Below are 15,842 nucleotides of genomic sequence, written 5' to 3' on the forward strand. Positions count from 1 at the left end.
AAGGGCTTCCAGTCTTTTCGGAGAACCTGCTCACGAAGAAATCACTCCAAAACAAAGAAGATTGATACAGTGTGTGATAGGAAAGCAGACTGAATCTAAGAGAGTACATGAGAGAGAAAGAATAATTCTGTCTAGAGCAGCCCTACTCAGTAGAAATGTAATGTAACCTAAATGTGAGTCATATGTAATTAAAAATTTTCTGGTAGCCACATGAAAAAAGTAAAAAGAAACAGGAAATTAATTTGAATACATTTTATTTAATTCAATATAGTAAAAATATTTCAACATGTAATTCTTTTACATTCTTTTTTTAAATTTATTTAAATTAGTTTCAAGTATACAGTACATTGATTAGACAGCTATGTTGTTCATATTTTACATTCTTTTTTATAGACTAAGTTTTCAAAATTTAGTGTATATTTTACTTTACATTTACAGCATCTCTCAGTCTGATTAGCTACATTTCAAGTGCTCAGTAACTACAGGTGATTAACAGCTACTGTATTAGACAATGCAGCATAGTAGAGTGTAGGGGAGCTTCATGCAAGAGAGAGCCTAGAAGGATAAGTAACGCATAACTAGACAGGTGTTGGGAAAATACATTCTATAATGAGAGAAAACTTTAAACAAAGGCGAAATAAGAATTTATAAAAAATAGTTAATGAAGCTCTTGCTATATACCAGCTGTATTCTATGACCATTTCTCCTATTAACTCATGTAATTTTCTCAACCTTTTGAAGTATTTACTATTATTATATAGTAATTACTATATAATTTATAAGTTAGACATTTTTGTAAATGAGGAAACAGGCACAGGTAGTCAAGTAGCGTGGATGTGTGTGTCTATCTTTATCATAGGCAGAATGATGCCTCCCCAAAATATCCATGTCTCAACAATCCCTGGAATCTGTAAATAGGTAAATGGCAAGGGAGAATTAAGGTTGCAGATGGAATTAAGGTTGCTACTCTGATGATTTTGAGATAGGGAGAGTACCCTGGATTACCCAGGTGGGCCCAATTAATCACAAAAATCTTTTCTATGTGGAAGAGGAGGAAGAAGAGGTCAGAGTGGTGCATTGTGAGTGTTTGACCTACCAACATTGGCTTTGATATGGAGGAAGAAGCCACAAGCCAAGGAATATAGACTGCCTCTAGAAATTGGGAAAGGCAGTGAACCAAAGTCTCCAGAAAGGAACTCAGCCCTGCTGACACCTTGAGTTTAGCCCAGTGAGACCAATTTCAGAATTCTGACCTATAGAACTATAAGGTAATATGTATTGTTTTAAGCCACTAAGTTTGTAGTAATTTGTTAACCATAGCAAAGACAAAGGAAGAGTAATACACTGTCTATATGTGTGGATACTGGGTCATGATGCAAAATGTTTTTCTTAATGTGAGTTGTGGCTTTAAAAAACTTTTTGTTAATCAGTAGCTATTTACTGGAATTAGGTCAGACCACTGCCTCTCTTCCAGTGCCCTTTTCCTCATTTTTCAAAGTAGCTGAAAAATGACAGGCGTTTAATACTATGTAAATAGACATAACTTTTTTTGCAAATAGAATTGTAAATACTAGTTGTGGTTCTGACTGAAATATTGGGAGTTTGGAAGTACTTGATAAAGGAATTACTGCCCCCTTTAAGTCTGAGAAATTTCTAGTTGCTAAATCAGGGTATCATTTATGTTTGAATTACATTATAGGTAAGTATACTTTACAGTCTTTTATGTAACTCTTAACTATCAACCCCCACATATCACAAAGTTTACTTGTGGGTGATTAAATTGAGTAAGACAAGAGACTGCCCACCCATACAGAATAAAATCCTGTTTCTTCTACTTGTCAGGGAACAGTGGGAACAGCTTGGCCTGCAGGTTGATTGTCATATTCTGCCTCCTTCCCACCTACTTATTGTACAGAGAGACACAGAGCTTAGCCTCTCATTACATTCTGTCATTTTCCTGGGGCTCCAGAGGAAAGGGCTTCCTTAGGTTATTTCCAAGGTTCTGTGCTTCTGGGAGACAAACTTCCATCTTCCTTCCTGCTTGCATATTTCCTTACACTTTATCTTCTCTACTAACAATGCATAGATTTTACTTCAGGGACATGTGTCTTATTTACTCCTGTCATTCATTATCTTATATACTAAAATACTGCCTTTGTCAAAGTGCTCTGCAAACACATAGATTTAAAAGTGGTTTTTTAAAACTGCAGTCCTAAGTTAAATATTGGCTCAGTGTAGAAAACAGTGCTGAAATTCAGTAGTCCCTAGGGGTTGTGATGATGTGAAGTATTTGTGGGTGTCTTTTTTCTTAACCTCGAAAGTGGAAAACCTGTGCTTTTCCTGCTTGGTGCTGCCTGTGCTCCACGTGTTTAGTGAGTGCAGCCTCATCTTCCAGAATTTTCTTTGTGGCTTAGGGAATCTATATGATTTTCCTGCTTTTGTTCTCAGACGTTCTAGGGCAAGCTGATTACTCTAAACTGATTATAGGTATTTTTTTTTTTGGCTAGTAAGCAATCCTTACCTATAACAACCAGAATTTAGACACGAGATGGTAATTTTGTTTTACAGAGAGATTTTTGCTTGCAGACTTTTATGTATTTCCAATTCTAATCTTATTTGATGTATTTAAAAAACAAGTTATGCAAAAAGGTTTAAAAATGATCCATTTTACAGAAGTTTGATTCGCAAACCCATTGCTTGTGTAAAGTAACACATTCAAGACCAGAAGTATGGCCCACTTTCTCCCGCCTAGTCTCTTATTCCTCACTCTGGGCTCTAGCTACACCAGACTAATTGCCACGCTCTAAAGGTGTTATGCACGATGAGAGATGGCACAGAACTTTGGTGTGAGTACAGTCTGGGGCTAGACAGCCTGTGGACTTTAACCTCTCTGTGGCTCAATTTCCTTGCTCAAAAAAGAAATGTATCATAATAGAACTATTTCATAGAGTTGTAGTTAATACATGTAATAGGCGTAGAACAGTGCCTGGAACATAATAAATGCTCAGTTATTAGGTCTTATTTTTCATTTCTCATTTGTTTTTTACCATTTGTAAGCTATTCTTACATTGTGCAGAATGTTTTCTCCATCTAAATATTGCGCAGTATGTTTTCTCCATTTTAAAATATTCTCTATCCTAACAATCTTATTGCTTTTATGATGCTGCCCTACAAATTTTAGTTCTGGTTCTAACCTTAGCTAAATGTTGGAATCACCTGTGGATATTAAATACTGATACCTGCGATTTTGGTCTGTGCTGGAGCGGGCTTGCAGAGGTTTGTGAGGATAGAATTTTCTATCAGATTGATAAAGCTTTGATAGTTTAAAATCAGCCATGGTCAGAATATTTAGGCCTGAAATTGCAGATAATATAGATTTTTTTTTTTATTTGCCATTTACCTCAGCATTCATCTCGGTCTTCTTCATACTCTACTGATTTGTTTATAAGCATCTCCAAATAGATGTTGAGCCTTTATTATGGTACATTATTTTGCTAGGGCTGCTGTAGCAGAGTACGTACATGAGGTGGCTTAAAAAACATATTTATTGTTTCACAGTTCTGAAGCTAAAAGTCCAAAATTAAGGTGTCAGCAGAGTTGGATCCTTCTAAGTAAGGTCTGTGTGGGAAGGATCTGTTCCAAGTCTCTCTCCTTGGCTTGTAAACAGCCATCTTCTTTCTATGTCTCTTCATATCATCTTCCTTCTATCTGCGTCTCTGTGTCCAAATTTTACGTTTTTATAAGGACACCAGTCATGTTGGACTAGGTCTCACCCTAATGACCTTACTTTAACCTGACTACCTCTCTAAAGCTCCCGTCTCCAAATATGGTCACAACCTAATGTATTGGAGGTTAGGACTTCCACAAATGAACTTTAGGGGGACACAGTTCAATGCATTTCAGCACAATTCAATTTCACTTTATCCATTTGTCCCTGTGTAGTACTTTGCACAGCAAAGATTTGTTGATTGAATTAAAAAGGAAGCACCAGTTAGCTGGTGTGTTATTTGTGTATTATTTTTAATTCATTGTACTGTGAATTCCAGATAGTCAATTTGTTGATTTTTTTAAAAGCAGTGCTTTCTTGGGATAATATTAGACTTAGTATTTATAGAGAAAACGTTAGGAAGATTAGTCTTTTTAGGTTGTCTGAGGCAGGCACGGGCTTGTTAATGAACTCAAAAGGCGTATGATCTGAGTGAAATGATCTTGATTTTGTTTATTGCTGAGAAAATGCTTTTAATCATGCATGAAAAAAATGTTTCAGATGCATTTCCACTGATCATATTTTAATGCTGATTGTCCTCTTTAGGATTACATAAGTCTTTGGTGTTCTCATAAAAGTAAGGTTTCTTTTGCTTTTTCTCAAAGGCAAGTATGTCAGGTAATAATTTTGTGGTTTTGCAATTGAAAGAAATTTTTTGAACCACAGGAAGCATAAATTATTTTTTTGATTTACCTGTTTTAAGATGATTGTATCGTGTGTGTGTGTGTGTACACATATATACAACACAAGAGAAATTATATAGATAAAAATAGTGGATGACAAATATGATCATCTCAAAGCATGTATATGGAATATACCTTTTGAAGTTAATTGAGATACTTCGAATGAGATACTTCCCTACAACATTGTTTTTTTGCTGAATAAATACTGAAATAAAATCTTACTCCCCAGAATGTGTTTGGAATACACATTTGCACAGAAATTTATTAGTCTAATTGTTCAGATATTTTTAATAGAAAAATTTCAGCTGTAAATTATATGGCAAATATCGAAAGCTTTATTTTTCATTGACTTTGATTAAATATAATTTACATGCAATAAAATTTACACATTTTATCTGGATGAGTCAATTTATTTTGACAAATACATACATTAATATAACCACTACCCCATTTAAGAAGTAGAACATTTCCATCTTCCCCAGAAAGTTTCCTGTGCCTCTTTGCTGTCATTTTAGCCCTACCTCCAACTCCTACTCCAAGCAAATACTGATTTCTGTCACTATAGGATATTTCAGAGTCTTTTAGAATTTCACATGCGTAGAATCATTACAATATTTACTCTTTGGTGTCCAGCTCCTTTCAGCATAGTGATTATGAAGTTCACCCTTACCAATGAGTATTATCAGTAGTTTGTTTATATTGTTCAGTGGTATTGCATTATACGAGTAGACCAAACTTTATCTATTCGCTTACTGAACATTTGGATTTTTAGCTATTTTCAGTAGCATTTGTGTACTAGTCTTTTTATTGACATATGTTTTTATTTTGGGAAAATAGGAGTGGGATTGCTGGGCTGTATGGCTAAGTACATAGTTAACTGTGTAAGAATTGGCCAAACTAAGTTTTTCAAAAGCAGTTCCCCAGTGATGCACTTCCCCACCAGCAGACGAGGGGTGTAGTTGCTCCACATCTTTGCTACTCTTGGTATTGCCAGTCCTTTTATTTTTATTTTTTATTTTATTTACGTTTTAAATCTTTTTTTATTTTTCAATTACAATCTTTTTAATTTTAGCCATTATTGTGAGTGTGAGGTGGTGTTTCATTCTGATTTTAACTTGCTTTTTCTTTGATGACCAGTGATGTTTTCACGTGCTTATTGGCTATTCCTATATCTTCTTTTGCCCTTTTAAAAAATTTGGTTGTTTGTTTGATTATTGAGCTGGTGAGTGGCAGAACTGGGATTCGATCCAGACTTCCTGGCTCCGAAGCACATGCTCTTAACCACTATGTCATATGATTTCTCAGGAGAAATGCATGAGGAAGCAACCATTCCCTCCCTTCACTTGCTTCTGGACTTCAGAAAGAGTAATGTTATAGCATATTTGACATTATTTTGGTTAATATTTCATGAACTTTTCTTTATAATGTATGTTACAGTTTGTGTTTCTATCTCTGGCAGTAAAGTTTCTGACAAAAAGCATGTGTGCTTAAAAAAAGTGGCTTTATTTTTAACAGTATTACTTTACAAACCGCAGTCCCATGTGTCTAGTAGAAAGCACAGGCTTTCCTAGCATGTGATTATCCTTCTGGGAAAGCATCTTAGGGGAGGTGAGTCTTGGCCCACTTTTTAAATAAGAATGTGAGCACAGAGTTGGGGATATGGTATGTGTAGATGGGTGGTAGAAAGATCCATGATTGTGATAGGTGAGATATTAAGAAAGGATGGAGGTTTTAAAATATTGTCACAGGGAGAATTCATCCTTAGAGAAGATTTCCAGGAGAGCTGGGAGGTCATGGCTACAGGCAGCCATGAATGGCTTCTCTAGGCCTTGGGCTTTCTGCCTCCGTTCCCTCCCCCTTCACATTTCTTTTCCTCTTTGGTTTCCCAGGTTTGAGCAGTCAGTATTCCTGACCTCATTGCAGAAAGAAGTACTTTCCTGTCGGGTTTGTAAGACAGATTAGAAATTTTTTGATGGAGCTTTACCTTAAAAGGGTAATAACCACTGTAGAAGGAAAAGTAAAACCAAAAGTTTAGAAAAAGCTAGAGAAAGGTTTAGAAAGACGTGAATTTACCTAGTACAGACTTCTTTTATTAAGATACTTCCCATTTCTTAGTCTTTTGAACAGCCCAGCTGCCATGCGTGCTGGCCTTGATTACTTGCTGGGCCTTAGGGTTCTGTCTGAGGCCGCATGGGGTTCACACAGCGATGAGGAAGCTCAGTCCTCTCATTCCCAGATAGGCCTTTCCTCCAGGGGCATGTCCCGCTGTGGTTCTTTACTTCAGCTCTTTTTAATCCTCTAGGCACTCTGACCCTAAATTTGCTTTTGATTTCTCATTCCTAGTGATAACTTGCTAAAGTCCCTTCACCTCAGCTTGGTGGAGACGGTTGGAAAGGGGTTCCTTCCGGTCCCCAGAGTCTATGACTTGTATTCCGCCTGCCTGTTGGTTTGGTCTGAAGCAGATTCACCGGCTGAAATCAGTTTGAGTCATCCTCACCTTAGTTTGCTGTTGGCCACGTGTTCTTCAGTAGAGCTTCCCGTCTTTCTCAGAAGCTATCTGTGTGATTATGTCTACTTCTTTCTCTGGACAATAAAAGACTCCGTTTTATTTTTAAGAACCCCACACTTTCTAGTGAGTTCTCATTGAATATTTTAAAGCTGAAAATGAACATATTGGCTCATCTAGGTAAAGCCCTGGAAGGTAGGTTGAAATTCAGGCATGGCTAGATTTAGGGGCTCTTCTTTTTCTCTTCTCTTTGAGTTTGTCTTCCTCTCATGTTCTGCAAGGTAGCAGATTGGGTCCAGCCACTGTCCTCCGTCACTCCCCACTCATAACCTTCAAGGTTTAAGTACAGGAAAGTACATGAACATCTCCTGGGAGCTCCTGCATAGTTCTTGTAATCTATTCTTTCCTTTTCTTTCTCTTGTTCTTTTTAATAAACAATCTTAATTTTTGAATAAGTAGTATATTCCAGGGGCTCGAAAATCTAAAAGTATTATAAAAGGACAGGGGTAAAAAGTTTTTCTTCCAGTCTGCCCTTTTTATCATTACAGAGTACCTCTCTTTGTCTCATTTAATGCTTTTCGTTCTGAATTCTATCTTGCCCTATAATAAAATCTTGTCCCATTCTTTTTACATATTTGCATTTGCTTAGTATATCCATCTGGGCACTTTTTTTTCAGCCATCCTTTTATTTTTAGCCTTTCAGAATTACTTTAAGTTATGCTCCTGTTTGTAGCTTAGATTTTTTTTTTTTTATTCTTTGTAATTCAAGCTGAGATAAACTTTCTTTTACTAGGCAAGTTTAGCGAATTTACATTTGTCAGTATGGCAGATGTATTTGATATTAGCTTGTTTATATAATTTTGTTTTCTATTTTTATATCTTTTAAAGAATCTTTCACTATGTAGTCTATTTTTCTTGCTGTTTTTATGAGGTTATTCTGATATTTTTTTTCTAGTGGTTGTCTATATTTATTATTTCATATAAAGCCCTTAGTCTTCTAAGAAAGTGGTGATAGTTCCCTACTATAAGCAGTGATAAAATTAATTTCATATACTAATTCTAAAAAAAAGACATTGTAATTATGTTACATGGCCTCTTTTATTCAATCTAGACCTATCTTGCGTTCTATCCTCAGAGGAGAGAATTAATCATTCATCTAGGAAGATTGGAACTCAATCAGTATTATTATTATCACTAAGTACACTGTCAGAAGAGGCCTTGTGAGTTTTCCTAAAGTAGATTGTCAGGCTTTAACAAGGTTTTTTTGGTCTATAATAATTATAGTTTCCAAAGTCAACCTAAATCATTAAATTGGTAAGCTGCCACCTCTTTGGTCACCACTGAATGTTAGTTCAGAATCACTGTTGGTGGTCTGTTATTCAATACCAAAGAGTCACCAGTTTTATGTCCAAGTTGACATTAAGAGATACTGGGTATGAAGTTACCTTCTTTCTAGTATGGGCTTCACACTTGTTGGGAGTTTTATCACCATTTAGTTTTTCAAAAACAATATATTTGGCAACAGAGAGGCAGGTCACATCTGAAAAGATTTTTTAAACTTAGAAATCTTATATTCAAGCAGTGCAGGTTGGCAAACCTCATGTGATGACTGAGACTCATATCCTAATGGTTGTCCTCCCACCCAGCACAGAGGGGAGTCGCGGGCATGGCCCAGGGAGGAGCACTGCTTCTGTTCAGCCTCCTCTCTGAGATTCTGGAGGCTTTGGCCCCGGCTGAAACAGCCCCTGTAGAGGTGGGAAATGGAGGTGTTTTCATAATTGTTCAGACCCAGGTCAATTATTTGACCATAGTTGACTTCCTTAATTTTTTTTTGGTGAAAAGTTATTTACTGACCTCTCTAATAGAACAGCTGCAACATAGACTGTCATTGGAGATTTACATTTCTATTTTGTATTCTAGTCCTATGATGACTGCCAGTATTGTTCATGTAGACTAGTGTTTTCAGTCTGCAGTTTGCCTGTGAATCACCTTGAAAACCTGTTAAAAATGAAAATACCTCCTTTCCCCTAACTTCCTGCAGAGTTCAGATTGAACACATTTGAGGTGTGGAATCTGTGCTTTTAGTGTGGGTTGCACGTGATTGTGATGTAGGTATTCCACAGACTACAATTTTAGGAAATCAAAATTTACAGTTCTGTGATTAATGTAGAAATTTACTAAAATCTAGTTTATTGTGGTTGGTTATTATTATTTATACGGTGTTTCGAGTAGACTTTTGTTTCAAAGGTATAGTGAATTGAATTTACTAAACCTTCTTCAATTTTTAAGAAATCTAGGAAAGCACGGGTATGAGATTTTAACACCAGCCAGTTTGTAAAAAAAAAATTTTTTTCGTGATGATATTTAATATACAGAGTGCAGAATGATGACTTTAACACTGTTGTAATACTTCCGTAAAAGCCTCAAGGATAACTGACTAGTCCATTTTTTATTAGATTTAATGGATTCCTAAATCCTTATCTGCTTATCAAACAAAACGTTAATTAGAACAGTAATTGAGTTGCCAGCTGCTTCTTGTGTTCACTCTAGCAACTTGTATAAAAACACTGTGGAGCTCATGTAAGGTCATTCATTGCTTTTTGAGTTGCTAAATAATAACTTTGCTGTAGGCGTCTAAAAATCCAGGTATTAAGGGAGTCTACATGAAGATAAAAATTGATAAGAGATTTGCAATAGTCAGTCTGGTACTCCCTTTCCAGTGGATTAAGGTAGAAATATCCTTCTTCAGCACCACAGATGGGAGAAAATCCTGCCTCTTAGATTTCTTCCTGAATCAGCTTATGCCTGCCTAGTCTTGAAGGAGAACAAAAAAAGTCTTTGGAGCTAGGTAGGCTGTCACACATTTCCTGGAAAAAATTAAAACACTAAGAAATCAAGTTTATAACTTTGAGCAACACAGAACATCATGACAAGGATATTCCCAGGAATGCAGGGATCATTCAGCATCAGAAAATATGAATAATATATTAAGAAATTAAGTGAGAGAAACCATATGATCATTTTAACACATGTAGAAAGAACAGGTAAGATTCAATAATCCTTTATGTTAAATTTTTTTTCACAAAAACGACATACATGTATGAGTATATACGTATATGATATACTTGTGTATGATTATATGAACATGAAAAAATAAGGAAGTATTCATTCTAGGCTGTTAACATGAATTGGCAGTGAGGTGATAAGGAAAGGAGAGGAGAAGGAGAGGAGAATGGCTAGCAAAGCAAAACAGAAAATGAAAAAGAAAATGTACTAGCCAGCATGAATATGATTTTGTTTATGTGCTTACATAATTGTGTATATGTATATATATGTGTGTGTGTGTATATGTGTGTGTTTGTATATGTGTGTATATATGTGTATACATGTGTGTGTGTGTGTGTGTGTATGTAACATTTTTAAAGATTATAGAACCACTTTAAATAAACAGTGAGAGGTGACCTAAGGGCAATTTTCTATATTTAACTGGTGGTTGTGGTAGAAATGGAGTTAGCAAGAAGCCAACCAGATGTATAGATGCCACTTCAAAGAAAGAATTACTCGATGATGTATTCTGTTGCTACAGTATTTAAACAAATGATGCAATTGAGTGACAATGATGCTTTTCCATTTTTCTCCCTTTTGTATTTATTAAAGGAATTGACCTAAATTTCAATGAGTTCTTGATAACAAACAAAGTACTCACAATGTGCTAGGTGATAAAAAATGCCAGTAGTAAAAGTAATAATTATATTTTATCAAATGGGGCCTTTTGACAGGAAAACTTTAGCTTTCTCTCTTTTTTTCAGCTCGGGAGAGAATAAGGAATGAGTCTTCATTTATTTATTTTGGTCAGACAAAGGCCTAAATACAGATAGTTCAAGATTATGGTCGATTATCTTTGAAATTTTCATTTTTTTCTTTCAGCGTACGGGATGACAGAATTCGAGTAGAAAGGATGGATAATATGTATTTTGAATACAGCCATGCTTTCCAGATGGTTACAGAGTTTTATTCAAATGATGTAGTTGACATCAAAGGTAAATATTTTATGCATGTGAGTCATATGTCCTCAAATTTAACTGAGTTGAGTTTTGAATAGAGGTGCAAGTTTTGACTTTCAATTTAATGAAAACTAAGTAGTTACTAATAAATAACTGGAAGAAGTAGAGGGAAGAGTTCATGGTTCTTATACATCAAAAACACCAGTACGGCTTCTTCCTTTGTAGTTATAACCATTTAGTAATTTGTTGTTTTTGACATAATTATTGGAGTGAAGGGGTTAGTTACCGACCAATTTTCCTTCTAGTTTCTCTTAAAATATGGCCTATTTTTTTCCTTGCGGTTTTATAGAATGTATGGATCAGTCTCCTGATGAAGGGTAGCATTTCAAAAGGTTAGTTGCTGGAATTTAAGTACCAGAACATTAGTGACAGGGTTTGAATATGTTAGGTAACCATTATTTGTCTAATTCACATTTCCTCAATCAGGTATCAGTGAATGATGGGTCTGTACCCCTCATTCCTACCAGTCCAGCTTATATTAAGGTTCCTTATCACATGCTACAGAGCTTTCACCATTAGACCACACATAGGTTAACTTCCTCCACCTCCTTCCCAGGCATCAGTGTCTTGTTAGGATTTCTCTCCCTATCCCTTTTAATCTTCTGGTGCCTTAGTCCAAATGAATTGAGTGTCTGAGAGTGTAACCCACTTATGACGCCAGTCTGAGATATCACCAAGGGATCATCGTCTTATGTTCAAATAAAGACAAGACTAAGTCACAAGACCACCATAAGCCACTTTTAGCATCACATTCACTTAGAAGGATATAGGACAGAAAATGCAGCTTTCTGGCAGGGCACATGTTCTCTCGGAGAAGTCTTCAGCAGTTTTTGTATCAGTCCACAGATCCATTGGCACTTCAGTTTCCTCTCTCCCCTAGTGACAGCTTAGCGGCAAAGAAAGGGCTCTCATCCAGTGGGTGCAAGGTCTGCCCTGTCCTTCTATAAAGGACATGCCAAGTTCAAAGAATCAGTGTACTCTCAGGGGAGGTCAAAATTCTGGAATCAGTTGTTTATAATTCCTCCTGGTCCCTGTGCAATTTACCGATGTCAAGTCATTTTTACCCTATTCCATTGCTACTTCATAACACACTGGCACTTCATCTTGATCAGGTTTCCTGTGGAACAGAGTTAGAAAGTTAAAAGATGAAATTCTCAGTAGAAGAGGAAAAGGTTTTGTTAATTGTTTATTTATACCTTGGTTTTAGAAAAAGCTATGGTTGAAATCTACTGATTAGTAGAGGATATTTTTAAATATTTTTATTTCTAAAAGTAACAAATGCCTATGGCAAAAAAGTCAAAACATAGTTGTATATAAAGAAAAAAATAAAAGTCTCTTACCTCAAATCCTTATGAATTTTTTATGTAAAATCCACATATGTACACATAAACATGTACATAATTGTCTATTTGTTTATTATAACTTGAGTTTATTCTTTCAACTAATTTTTATTGACTATGTGAAGCATTGCACATACAATAAGGAATAAAACACAAAAATTCTTGCCCTTCTGGAGTTTGCGTTCTAATGGGGGGAGATGTACAATGAAGTAAGTTAGATAGTATGTTTGAAGGTGATAAGAGCTATAAAGAAAATAAGGCATGGAAGAGGGTGAACTTTTAAATAAGATGGTGAAGGAAGGATTCACCGAGGAAATGGCACTTGAACAAAGTTTTGAGCAAAGATTGAAGGAGTTAAGGGGGAAAGCCATATGGACCTGTGAAGGAACAGTGTTGTAAGCAAAGACAACAGTAAGCACAACATATCGTAAGTGCCTGGTATGTTTAAGGATTAGCAAATAGCCGGAGTGCTGGAACAAAGTGACTAAGAGGGAGAATATTAGGAGGTGAACTCAAAGAGTTTGGAAGGCAAATTGTACAAGGTCTCATAGATTTAAGGACTAGAGCTTCTTGTAGTAAGTTGGGGGATGTTGGAGGATTTTTCAGCCCAGTAGTCTAACGATCTGAGATATATTTTACAAAGGATTCTTTTGGCTCTTGTTAAGAATACCTTATAGCAGCCATCTCCAACCACTATGGCACGAGGGACCGCTGCTTCTATGAGAATCTAATGCCTCATGATCTGAAGTAGAGCTGAGGTGGTGATGCTAGTGCTGGGGAGCACCTGCAAATACAGATGAAGCTTCGCTTGCTTGCCAGCTGCTCACCTCCTGCTGTGCGGCCCGGTTCCTAACAGGCCTCGGACCCCTATCAGTCCGTGGCCCGGAAGTTGGGCACCCCTGCCTTATAGGGCACAAAGGTGAAGCTGGAAGACCAGATGGAAAGCTGTTATAATATTCCTGTTGAGAGATGAGAATGATCATACAATTTTTTTCCCCTCACTCAGTAATATATTATGGATCATTTTTCACACTAGTGCAGATAGCTGTAAGTCATTCCTATTGGTAGGTGTATAATAATCTGAACTTACCAGAATTTATTTAGCTGCTCCCCTGTTGATGTTCAGTTAGGTTGTCTCTAGTTTTTTACTATTACAAAATATTTTTCAATTCACTTTCTTGTATGTACTTATTTGACATGCATTTTGGAGTATTTCTGAGTCAAAGGAGATAAGCATTTTACATTTTGAAAAAGTTGCTCTATTACTTTCCAAAAAGATTTATTCCATCATCAGAAAATGCCCTCCTATTTCCCATACCGTAATTGTCTGCATTTTTCTAAAGGGCAGTTCTAAGGAAATATTATCTAAATTATTATTTCAGTAACCATAAAATAAAATTTATTTATCTTAAATTTTGTTTATAATGGTGAATAATAATTCTAATGAAAGTATATATTCTATTTTTTAGGTTCTCAAAGTTTTTCTGGCATTATTAACTTGGAGAAGCCTGTGATTTGCTCTTTGGCTGCCATAATAAGATACCTCAAAGAATTTAACTTGGAAAAGGTGCTTTCCAAACCCAAGTAAGTTGTTTCTCAAAAGTAAAAAAGAGGTGGGGTTATATTAATGATATTTCTTAAATCAAATTTGGTAAATACTATACTCAGGGAAGTTTACCTGCTGTTTATGGAATACTCTGTTCAGGGGCAAGGATGAACTGTGTGGTATTGCTGCTGAAGAATATTAAAAATGTTAATTGATATAAAAATATTGAAAGAATCTTTAAGAATTCTGTCAATTTGTATTCATGATAGCTATTATAGTTTCGACTACAAAATTGTGCTTTTTTCTAAAGCAGTTAATTGGCAAGTCGTAATAAGTGGAATTAAGTGGTATTAAAAAGCATTCATAAAACTTTATCTCCTTTCTGATTTGTGTTTTCAGTTCTTATTTCATAGGCCATAAATTTGGAGACAAAGAGGACAGCTACTAATGTAGATAGCTTTTTAAAAGAGTGATTAACTTTGTAGAGTTCCAGAGATATAAAAACTAGCAGGTGACATTCTAGGAAAATACTAGTTTAAAAGCCAGTGGCATAAAAAAAGGTAGCGGGATAATTTCCTTGCCTTTCTGTATTCTACCTTCACCAGCCGCTTGTCTTTGGCTCTGTGAAGAATTACCCTTCATCATTTTGATCCTGGATAAGTAAGCTACTTCCTGTTTTGCAGAGGTGGTTGGACAGATAGAAGCTATCTTAGTAAAATGACCAGTATGAATTGAGGAAGGAAAAGATAGTGCCAGTTTGAGGTTGTTGGAGAGAGTGGAAGAAAGACAGGTCACTTGGGAATCTTTCTGTAGTGTGTTTTTTGGTGTGTGTTGTATGTGGTAGTTAGGGTAGAACAGCATATCATTTCTTTGGAAGCAGTTTTATTCCATTTAAAGCAATCTAAATAAATGTTCATCAACGGGAGAATGGGTTCATTGTGTTCTATTCATGCAATATAATGTTATATAGTAACGAAAATGAATGGACTTGAGTTACATATATCAATATTAGAAAAGTTTCATTAGCCAAAAATTAGTAAGCCAAGAATCAAACTGCTGAAGGACACAGAGTGCATACTATTATATGAAGTTAGAAACATGAGAAACAGCAGTGTGTATTGCTTAAGAATACATTCGTATATAGTGAAATTACAAAGACATGCATGGGAAATAATGGACAACAGATTTAGAAGAGTGGTTTTCTCCAGTGAGGATGGAGGGGAAACAGTGAAGGTCAGTGGGGAAAGTGGCCTGGGGAAGTTCTACTTGATGTTTACTTTTTAACTTGGGTAGTATATTTATGTATATTCTATGATGGCTGAAATGTTTTATTAAAAAAAGTAGCAGCCAGGCATTATACTTCATTGGATTCCACTTTAAGCTCCAGTAATAGGAAACATATGGCAGAGATTGCTCTGTATGGTTGATTGTGTGGGATCCCCATAAAGAAAGGATGACAGGCTACTTACCATTTGACTTGTTCATAATAGGGAGCCTCTAACTGAACGAGGTTGAACTAGTGACTAATAGCTTGCCCATGAAGATTTGTTTCTGTCCCTACATCACCAAGCAATGAAGTATTAATATTGGAATAGGAAGGTGACTTTTCTAATATTGTGTCCTCTTCATATTTAGTTCAAAGTGAAAAACAGTAAAACATAAACTATTTGCACTGAAATTAAAATAGCTTATTTTAAAATTACCTGACTTGATAAATTGAGTGAAGCTGAACTTATATTTGGTGGTATTGTTGGGAAGTGGTCAGGGAACTGGATCTGCTGGTGACTTAGTGTGTGTCTAATCTGCCTGTTGGGTAACCCCCTCCTCTCATTTCCATAGAGCCAGATGAAAAAGATATAAAGAAGTCCAAAATGTTAGGCCCTCACATTATCTATCACCCAGTGCCCAGTAGGCAGTCAGTAAATATAGGATTAATG

The 15,842-nt window shown here is 35.9% G+C and overlaps 1 protein-coding gene across 3 annotated transcripts in view; it reads left to right on the forward strand.

Moving 5' to 3' along the window:
• The window catches only part of MSH3 (mutS homolog 3), a 127,607-nt gene that overhangs the window by 23,958 nt on the left and 87,807 nt on the right, over positions 1–15,842 (forward strand). For all 3 annotated transcript variants that reach the window (XM_011377558.2, XM_023523009.1, XM_023523013.1), the window contains 2 exons: positions 10,883–10,995; positions 13,829–13,943. In XM_011377558.2, the coding sequence (XP_011375860.1) occupies positions 10,883–10,995; positions 13,829–13,943 (228 nt within the window). The remainder of the gene's footprint in view (positions 1–10,882; positions 10,996–13,828; positions 13,944–15,842) is intronic.

The sequence above is a fragment of the Pteropus vampyrus genome, unplaced genomic scaffold, assembly GCF_000151845.1.
Source record: "Pteropus vampyrus isolate Shadow unplaced genomic scaffold, Pvam_2.0 Scaffold11, whole genome shotgun sequence".
Lineage (NCBI taxonomy): Eukaryota > Metazoa > Chordata > Mammalia > Chiroptera > Pteropodidae > Pteropus > Pteropus vampyrus.